Source organism: Thalia democratica, chromosome 2, assembly GCF_965202585.1.
Source record: "Thalia democratica chromosome 2, ktThaDemo2.hap1.1, whole genome shotgun sequence".
In the NCBI taxonomy this organism is placed as follows: domain Eukaryota; kingdom Metazoa; phylum Chordata; class Thaliacea; order Salpida; family Salpidae; genus Thalia; species Thalia democratica.
The window spans coordinates 75,165,824-75,176,689 of NC_139166.1; the positions used below are offsets into that span (position 1 = coordinate 75,165,824).

At 26.2% G+C, this 10,866-nt stretch overlaps 1 protein-coding gene across 1 annotated transcript in view; it reads left to right on the top strand.

The window, feature by feature from the left end:
• The window catches only part of LOC145829615 (1-acyl-sn-glycerol-3-phosphate acyltransferase gamma-like), a 28,520-nt gene extending 18,278 nt beyond the window's left edge, over nucleotides 1-10,242 (top strand). Inside the window, exons 4-9 of the mRNA XM_082937459.1 lie at nucleotides 376-529; nucleotides 2,791-2,893; nucleotides 4,123-4,198; nucleotides 5,090-5,190; nucleotides 6,865-6,980; nucleotides 9,733-10,242. Of these exons, the coding sequence (XP_082793585.1) occupies nucleotides 376-529; nucleotides 2,791-2,893; nucleotides 4,123-4,198; nucleotides 5,090-5,190; nucleotides 6,865-6,980; nucleotides 9,733-9,803 (621 nt within the window). The 3' untranslated portion in view covers nucleotides 9,804-10,242. The remainder of the gene's footprint in view (nucleotides 1-375; nucleotides 530-2,790; nucleotides 2,894-4,122; nucleotides 4,199-5,089; nucleotides 5,191-6,864; nucleotides 6,981-9,732) is intronic.
• The last annotated feature ends 624 nt before the right edge of the window (nucleotides 10,243-10,866 follow it).

A 10,866-nucleotide genomic window follows, 5' to 3' on the forward strand; every position in this document is an offset into this window, starting at 1 on the left:
TATTATTGATAAAACTGAAGTTCCACTTATAAATTACAAAACTGTTTCAGCTCTGATAAAGTTTATACACAGGTTAAAACGAGCACAGGTTTATTAAAAATACAATCAGGTGGGCGTAGTGTTTCTAAAGTGAAACAGCAGCCCTTCTAAACAATTGAAGTGTTGAAAAGGACAATGATTGTAAAATTAAATTAATACAGTTCCTTTTAAAACATCTCACTGAAACAGTTGATGTTTATAAGTGAAACAGCAAACGTTTAACAAACAACTGGCATTAGTCTCGCACAAGTAATACACAATCAGATGAATGACAATCAAATCGAATATTTTAGTTTCCTACATTAACAAATATATCAACAAATAAAACTTTCACAGCTGATAGTGTTTTGCGAAGGCACGAGGTTCACGAAGGAGAAGCACGAGGCAAGCGTGGAGTTTGCGAGGAAGAACGGCCACCAGCCCCTCAAGCACCATCTGCTGCCAAGGACCAAAGGATTCCACGTTCTCAGCCGGGGAATGGAAAAATTCGGTTTGCAAAACTAGTTTTATTTTTTCTGTCGATTTCAAGTTGCTTTAGTTTTTCAATGCGGGGTTTTTATTTGTGTTCAATTTTTTACCTACATGCAAATTTAGGCAGTACAACAACTCTGTAACGTAAAATGTATAAAATGTTTCTGATAAAAAAACACTTTTTAATTTCTCTGTGTGCACAACTTTCTATATCGAGTATAATAAAAGCTTTTAATGCTGAGACGATTTTGAGTTTGAAAGGTATGTACGGCATCTGTTTGGCTGTTTGTGCGGATTTCACAAGTTGCATTTTTGTAATTAAATGCAAAATTTTTATTTGTTCTCACTACTTCTTTTCTAAGGTCCCATTTCGGCAGTGTTGTAATACAAAAGTCTGTATAAAATTTATAAGTTCGATGTTCGTGATATAAAAAAGTTTCCAAATATTTTATAGTTTATTATAAAACATTTAGTCACTTTGCTTATATAACTTAAAGATTTTATTAACTATATTTTTCCCTGGTGTTTGTGCTTTTAATCTAAAAAATATACATTTACATTGTATACACAATGCTTCTCATTAAAAAAGTATATTTAAGAAGCAAAAATTATTAAAAAAGTTTTCAAAAATTACTGTGAAATACTATAATCAGATTAAGAACTTGCATGAACAATCTTTTTATAAAAAGCTTTTTTTCAAGTATGTAAACTGTATGCTATGCTCTGCACTATATATTTTTTAATGATAGTTTAACGTCAAGTTCAACAAAGCGTTTTGTCGTTTGGCAATTCACCACTTGCCTTGCCTGGATTCGCTTCAGCTGTTTTATATTACCTGCCAATTATCTTCAAATTAACTAATATACTCTCTATTCGTTTTGTAAAAGAAATGCAGTTTTCAATTTTTCAAATTGCTAGTCAGTAATCTTGCTAAACTACGCCTATAATTTTCTTTTTTTTACAACATTACATAAAGTAGCCTAAATTACTTTTTTTGTTAATCTTTATTTACAATGGTAAGTTTAGTTGTTTTTAAGTTTTTGTAAACTAAAAACATTAAAATGTTGAACCACTATATAAATATTTTTTTCTTTATTTTTGAGATATCTGTAGTAGGTATGAGTTATTTTAAAAAGGCATTTTTTTCATTTTATGTTTAAGTTTTAACCTCTAATTTTAAAGCTGTTGTTGTTGCTCTTAACAAAACTTCAACTCTTTTAGTATAAAATTTAAACTAAATTTATAAAAGTTGTTAGTTTTAAATCCTTAAGTTTACTTTTTTCGGTGTAAAGATAATGTATTTCACTTCTAAATAAAATAAATGTTGCTTTTTTATTGAAAGTTGAATATGACTTTATAAATACAATTAAACTAATATTTCAAGTATAAATAAATAAATAGTTAGATATTGAAAAAAAAAACTTGTCTAAAAAGGCTTTAGTAGATAATTCAAAACATTTAATTATTATTTTTTTAACTATAAGTAGTAATATATTGCTGCAGTTCTCTAACATTCGTTTTCACTATTACTAAGAATAACTGTTTATTAATAATTTTTTAATAGTTCTCGCATGTGCACCTGTGCACAGTAGTGTGCATAGAATTTATTTTACGGTGCACAAAAAAATTGTTGTGGTATAAAAGTATTCTTTAATTATGTTAATAAATATTTTGTATTAGAAAAACCTGATAATAAATTAAACTAACAGTTCTAGTGACAGTATTTATGTATTAAAACGCTAAAAACATAAGAAAATATTTTTAAAAAATAATCGTTTATAATTTTTATATTCTTTTGGGCACATAGTTTATTTTCATGTAATTTATTTAAAAATGTCGAGAACCACTACCTCATGATTAATACTTCATATGTGGAAGTTAATTAAAAAGTTAAAAACCTTCTCTGTTTGCTTACCTTATTGAAAGTGAAATTTAAAATTAAGTTTTCACATGTATGTTTTTTGTTTGCCTAGAGAAAAAGTTTGTTTGATGAACAAATAAGTTTTATTGTCGTTAGAACTGTTTCTTTTTTGTTATTTCAAAAGTTTTTCTAAAGCTTATTTGAAATTAAATGTTCAGCTTTACATTTTCTTTGCCTAGAAAAAATTGTAGAAAAATGAACTATATTTAGTTATTAAATTTTTTAAATATTATATGTATGTATACATTAAGTAAATTTACTAGTAATAAAAATATATTGTGTTCTAAGTAAACTTTGATAATTTATACAAACAAAAAGTGTCATTTGAAAAAAGTTAACTAATCTTTTTGTTGTTTTAGTTCCGCGAGTGTTCTGCGCAACGGTGTGTTACCAAGGCAACCGGGACCCCACTCTGGTGGACTTGCTCAATCTTAAACCCATCAGGGGCGACATGATCATCAGGTAGAAATTGTTGGTGTAAAAATTCAAGTATTATTTTGATGTTTCGCACTGACAAACAACCGTTTGATTTTATTGTAACATAGCTTCCACTTGATCAGGAAAGTTTCACTGACTGTTTGTGTGGTTCCTGGATTTTGTTTAACATAAAAAAGTTTTAATGACTATTTGGAAAGTTAAAAGCAGGGTTCGTGCGCGTCAGGCTAAATCAGGCTAAGTCAGGTTAAATCAGTTTTTTTGAAAAAAGTTGAAAAACGTCAGGCTAAATCAGTTTTTTTATTTACAAATTTGAGAATCTCAGTTTTTCTTAGTTCAAATGCTTCAACATTTTTGATTAAAAAGAGTTGAGAAATCTTTTTAAGATCAAATTAGGATGTGAATTTATTTCTAAATAATGATTTAGTTATTAAAGACAAAATCAGTCAGTACTTGTAAAAATAAATGCTTAATACCTTTTGTTGAATCTCTAAAAAAAATGTAAGAATCTTCATTTTGTTTTGAGTAGATTATATACGTCATAACTATAAAAATTCATAAAAAAAATACAGTTTAAACATTACAGTTTAGTTCAACAACTAAATAGTAGTAGTAGGCAATGCACGTCGTTTTATTATAGATCTTCTGGTTATAATGTTTTTACTTAGTGCTTGATTAAATTGAACAATTGTGTTTAATAATATATATTAAATTTTTACACTAGTAATAGATTAGATATAACACTTATTTTAAAACTTATCACTGAATTTGTTATGTTAAGGGCATAGGGGGTCAATCACTTTCTTCACAATTTAGTCTTATTTTATTGAGTTGTAACAAACTATGTGTTGCTTTATGCAGATTTTTAAAGCTCTAAATATTTTAATATTTTTGAGATAAAGCTAGTTGAAGTTGGAGACTACAATAGTACTAATTAAGACCCCTCAATATCTAAAATGACTTCTTAAGAGGATTTTCCTTACTTTGAAAAAATGTCAGGCTAAATTGGTCCCAGTCAGGCTAAATGAAAAATATTTCGCGCACGAACCCTGTAAAAGCCTTTTATTTGATCAAGTTGCAATTCATTTGCACTAAGAAACTCCGGCAACTATGTAAGGTTCAGAAGTAGGAGACAAGCTTTGCTAATTGATAAAAACTGATAATTGAAAAACGATATAAAAAATTCATATACTAAATTTTTCTCACCTGGATATTTTTTGGTCATCAGAATATTATATTAATTATTTACTTTGTAGGAGCTACCCAATGGATCAAATACCTTCAGACGAAAAAGAGTGTGGGGATTTCGTCAGAAAAATTTACCAAGAAAAGGTAGTTTTTTATTATTATTTTTTGTTATTTTTATTACTGCAAGTTAAAAAATATCACGTAAATGTTATATGCATCTCCTTGAGTAAAAGTAATTTTGTAAAAGGTTTTTAAGTTTAAGAAAGTTTGAAAGTATGTAGGTGTTAGTCAACTGCTGGTCTATTGTTGTCAGCAGATTTTTTGCATATACTGCTTTCTTTTGTAAATACGTTTGTAAAAACTTAAAACCACAAAATTAATAAAAAAAAACGATTTTGCTTTGTTTAATATGATTACCAAATAAAGAAGTTTATATAGCTAGGTTTACCAATGAGTTTAATTCAAGTTCTATCAACGGTTTCTTAATAATTTAAACATGCGAACTCATAAAGCAATATTTAAGTTCAACAAAAATTATGTTTTTTGTTGAGTGCAGTAAAACTATTAAGAAATGATCAATATGAGTGATGCTTGCAACAACCGGAAACTGTTGTGTGACTGTTTTCGCGTTGCTGCAAATTTTGTTGTAAAACAATGTAAGTTGTGCGCAAACACGATTTTTTATTATGATTTTTAAACTAAAAAGTTATTAAAAAGTTTTAAATAACAGTGACTAAGTTATAGAGGTGAATTGAACTTATTAGGCTTGTTTATATGTTTTAAACTTTTGACATAAATATAACAAACAAAGTTTTATCTTTATTCTAGTTATGAAATTTGCAACACAGTTAATTTAAAAACTGTTTCAATAATTAATAAAGTTTTAGTTTATGTAATACTTGTATTTAAAAATGATTCATACAGCTGTATACAGTTGAAAATAAATTATTTTTGTGAATAACTTGCTGTGTCAATCTACAAATTATACATTTTGTTTATTTTTAAAACTTTTTAGTTTACTGCATACTATTTCAGGATGAAATGATAGATTATTACAAGGAAAATGGAAAATTTCCACTTGAAACTCAAGAAGATTTGAAAGATTACAAAACAATTCCCATAACTAGAGGATGCGGGTTTGTAAAACACGTTATTAAATGATAATTTATCGACTATCGATTTATTAGAATATCCCAAGTATTTTTTATTTGGGTTTTATTCAAATATGTTTTAATATTTTACATTTTAATTTTACTTGTATTCAAAATAAAAAAAGATGGAGTAAGGTCTAAAATCAAAAAGTTTATTTTTTTTCCTTTTATGAACATTTTCTTTATTCAGTGCAACATTATTGTAACTAGTCATAATAATCAAAAGTAAAAGTCCACAACTAAATAATTCAAAATTAAATGTTCACAGCAATAATAATAAAATATTTAAGTTTCTCAAATGCTTCTTTTGGTATGTCAATTATTATTCATATTATTTATTGATTATTCTACTTGCTTGCTGACGAAACATTTGAAAGTACTTCAGGCAATAGTAATGAGTCTAAAATAAAAATTTGTATATTTTTTTGCTATGCAGCGAGAAAAAAGCACCTTTCATATTACTTCTGTAAGTGATTCATGTCAATTTTATTATTATTAGATATTAATAACTATATTTTTGAAAATAAGCTAATTGAATTAGTTTATACATTTTTTTTCAAATGTATGCACAGTAAACCGCATTAATATTAATTTGTTGTTCACTGAGTTTTAAATATTTTATTGAAAGTATTTGTAAAATAGGTATAAGTAAACTGTATTTGTAACCCCCAGCCTTGGTTAAGTGATTTTACTTTATAAATACAAATTAGAAGTTACTGTCTAATATACATAACACTCTGGTCGTAGTTGTTCAACAATGTGTTTATTTCAACAAAGCAACACAACATACACTAACTAAGTTTTTAAACCAACTGATAACACAAATAAATAAGAAAACACAAATACTCTTTTGCACCAAGTTTACAAGTTGTGTGGTAGAAACCAACATCAAAAATAACAAAGGACAATTTGTTACATATTATCTTAATTTTTTTTTTCTTATAATTTCTAGTAAGTTCTAATATGTTGCATGCTAACAGGTATAGTAAAGCTTTAAAAAAAACACATTTTTTTCCATACGTTGCATTGAAATTGCACAGCTTGAGGAAAAAGTTCACAGTTTTAGAATTAAAACCAGGGGGTGGCAAATTACTCTGTGGGGAATTTAAATAAGCATGTGAAGTTTTTGGAGGTGAAATTTTTTGATGGAATTAATCTTTTTTGAAATAGAATTCAAACTAGTGAGTGACATCTTGCAGGGTCTGATAATTTCTAATCAGTAGTAGGCTGTGTGCTGTACTCTTCTTTTTTGGTATGCTTATTGGTTCTGTTGTTTTCTTTAAACATTCCAGTACAGTTACATTATTAATCCATGGTTTTTCATGTTGTTATTTTTAATCTATTTAAAGTGGTTCGTCAATCTTAGTATAGAATTTCTACTAATATTTATAGTTTTTTTTTTTTACTTAGTTAATTAAAAAAAAAAAAAAAATTATTAAACAAAAGTTTTTATAGTTATTTGCTTTTGAAAAATTTGGTTGCCCTTGGATCATTGTTTTTGAAACTCGATTAAACGCAAACGTTAATTTACAAATCAGGCTCAAAAGCTTTCGAAAAACAAACTGTATACTTTAACATTTCAATAAACCTTTAAACGTTTCACAATTAATTTTAAACAAAGCTTGAAAGCATCACAAATCAAACGTTCGTATTCAACAGGAGCCTGATGACACTGGTTGGTTGGGTGGTGTATTTCGTGCTGTTCGGCTACGTCGTCAACTTGTACGTCGACCTCGCGCCCATACTGTACGGCGTCGCAGTGGTCATGGTTGTCGGTTAGTCTTTTGTTGTAAGATAAGTTGGGAATTACTAACGGGTGACGTTTGTTGCAATAAAGCAAAGAAAAGCTTTGTTGTGATAGGTAAACTCTTGTGTATGTTCAAACATGCTTGGTAAACAATAAAAGGTTTATAAGTGATGCAGTATAAAAGCTAATTGGAACAGCTAGTATGGCTGAGTCTATTAAAAAGTGTAATGATTACATGGTTTTAACTTTCTTAAAATTTTAATTTTATATTTACGAATTCCATTTGTTAACAAGTTAAAGATTTCTTAAAAATTAAATTTTATGGAATTTAAAGTTTTAGTGACTTCTGCAACTTTTAAGATGGTTGACTCTTGAAAGTTACCTTACATAAATTTTGGTAAACGACTATTCAAATTCGGACAATTAAAACTTTTAAAAGTTTGAAGGGCCACGAATAAAAAAGTAATATACACATTTTATAAACAAAAAAAATCTTTGTAGGTCTAAATAATACCTACAAACCCTTTCTTTTAATTATAATTGTTGTTTGAGTATTGGCTAAAATAATTTGAAAATAAAGTAGTTTTTCGAAATTTCTAAAGTTTTCTACTAAAATATATTTTGTTTTCAATTTCCTTTTACTATTTTAGTTTTACTAATTAGACCTAAACCGCTTTTTTAAAAGTTATAAATCACTTTTTGAGTTGTCGAATTTGAATTATATAACCAACAAATTTCTATCAAACGTTTGACTATTATCAAAATTCATATGAAAGTTAACATTCTGAAAAAAAGTAAACAAACACAAAGCTTTAAAGCTTGTATATACGATATACTATATATCAGTGCTTCTGAACCTTTTTCTAGTGGCGGAACCCTTTTCTAAAGTTTAACATTTCCGCGGAACCACTAATTTAATTTTACATAAAATGTTTAATATAATATTAATGTAATATTAAACGTTATATGTAAAATTTAATGGAACAATATACAATAACAATAATAATAGTAGAACAATAAACATAACAGTAATGTTTGAACAAAAAAAATGTTGCAACTAAAATTACATAAAAAAAACCTTGATTAAGCAAATCATTATTTTATATTTTTTATTTAAAATCATAAGTTTAAAAATAATATCATTTTTTCAATATTAAAAGTTTTTTGTCACTTTCTTTAGGTGTTTTTCTTTAGATGAATATCAAAAATAAAATCATTGAGTTATAATATTTAAACAGAAAAAGCATTTAATACTTAAATAACAAACTTTAAAACTTGGCTAACACATACACATTTAAAGATTTTTATCATGTAATTTAAAAAAAACATTTCAGACTCAATTTCTCTTAAAATTTTAAAGACCTGGTCACAACTTTTAAAATTAGAGTGTCATTTTTTATCATATGAGTCTAAAAAAAACTATTTCAAATTCAATTTCTGTTAAATTCTTATAGGCCTGGCCAGATTTTTTTCTAAATTATGGTAGCATTTTTTAAGTAAAAATAAGCTTTGATGCATATTAAGTTTTTAATCAAGCTAACAGACATCTTTTTAAACATTTTTACAGCATTTGAAACAATATAATATACTAGAAATAAGTTTGTGATAAAGATTTTTTTCTTAGTTTTATTATGTAAACATTTAGAATTTGTTTTGATTGCTCCTACATTGTTTGCTTTAGTGATAATACCAGTATTTTCATGACTTCGCTAAAAATAGATATTCAAAAAATTTGCTAAAATTTGCGCAACAAGGACACCTTACAATAATGAGTACCCATTAAAAGTCCTACCCACACTAAGTAGATCAAGGAATGCTATAATTATATATGTTTTCCATTTTATGTATTCCATTTTTTTTGAAGTTTTATGATTTATGTTTTTTTTTCAAATTTCTTTTTCAAATTTCGAAAGGCTTCGCGGAACCCCTGAGAGGCGTCGCGGAACCCTAGGGTTCAGAATTCAGAAGCACTGCTATATATAATATAAAACAATCAATGCCAGTTACTTTTTTTATATAAAGCTTACCAGTTTGCCTTGACTGTTACAAATTATATTTATAAAAACTTTCTACTAACTTAATTACAAAGCATATTCAAGTTCTTTTTTATTTATTTTTACTTTTTTAATAGTTAGTTTATAAAAATATGTTTAGTTAAAAAATATTGAATTTGTAATGTGTTATCTCAAAAATTTATAATTTTAACATTTAGTCTAAAACATAAAAGATACTACGATCAAAATTTTACAGCTTTTTTCTATTAGTAATCTACTTTACAATTTCATTATTATATTTTAACCTATTTTCTAAAGCAAATAATTTTTTAAAATGTTCAAACTAACAAAAGTATAAATATATTCGTTTAAACAGGGTTGCCACTTTACCTGGAAACCTTGAAAAACCTGGAATTTAACAATTCAGGCAAAAAAAAAACCTGGAATTTTAACAATTTTCACATGTTCAGCAGTAAAGTTTTGATTTAACTCAAAAAATTTAACATAAAAATAAAAATTTTTGTCATCACCAAAATTTAATTAAGTAAAAAGCATATTTAAACTTTAAAGTAGCTTTACAGTATCTTTTATTTTTTTAGTATTATTTAACACAGTTTCTTACCTTAAACTTAAGTTTAAACTAAAAATAGACCCAAAAATGTGTACTTTTAAAAACCTTGAAGAAGTTTGGAAAACCTGAGATTTTTTTTTGAAAAAACTAGTGGCAATCCTGTTTAAAGTAATGTATACATATATACTTTACAAATTAAAACAAATAAACTTCAGCTTCTATTGCGTTCTTGACCGTCCTAACACTTTCAAACAAGTACTCGAGTTATGGAAAGAAGAAGAAATAAATTAGATGAAATTAAAAGCTACAAATACTTAATTAAATGTCAAAATTTTCAATTATGTTTGTCTTATACATTTTTTGTCAACTATGAATTTTTTATTATTGTTTTCAATTTTTTTTTGTGTACTTAATTTAAGTTTTGTACGAACCAATTAGTTTTAATCACTGCTTTTGAATGACGATCTTCACAAAATGTGTTTTGTGTCTGAATTATTTATTTGCACGGTTTCGATGTACGACAATCCGTATTTGCGTTCATTTTATTTAACCACAAAGAAACATGTCCGTTTTCGACAAGTCTTTTGATTTAATTTTGTCATTTTCTTCAATCATTAGTTTTTATCTTCAAAAACTATTGCGGTACTAAGGATGAATTATTTATATGATAGAAATGATGATCTAATAATTTTTTTTTCAACTTTTATTTATTTGAAAACTTTTTTTTGTACTTGATTACTTATTTACCTATATAGATTAAAAAGAATCCTTCTTTACTACCTAGAATATAATAAAGAGTATCGTAAAAAAGATGTATGAATTTCGATTGTTATTCTTTTATATAATTTTATGTCTTTAATTACATTTAGTTGAACATTTTTACTTGTTAGGCTTTAAAATATTCTAAGTAGTTTACTTAAAACTATCATTTGATATTATTTTATATATTTATCTTGGTGATTTATAAAGAAGTATACTTATACGTTTAAAATAATAAAACAGCGAAAGTTAGATTGTACCGAACCTTTCAACTCTGTTATACTTTTAAATATAGTCTTTTTAATTAATTTAATGGAAACAACCCCTGGCAACATTGAGTTTGATAAAAGTTGCTTAGTTTGAAGAATACAAATGTGCTTTTAAACTGACACTTTTTTTTAAACACATTATACATTTACGGTGCCTTAAATAAAAAAAAAACTTTGTCAAAAGTGCTCAAAAACAATTTTAAATTGTTGTTTCGATAAGATTAAAAGCTTAGAAGGTTGTAAATATGTTATTACATAAGTAATTAACTTACAACTCGTTTAAGGTATGTATTTTAAAAGTCAATTATATAATTCAAACTC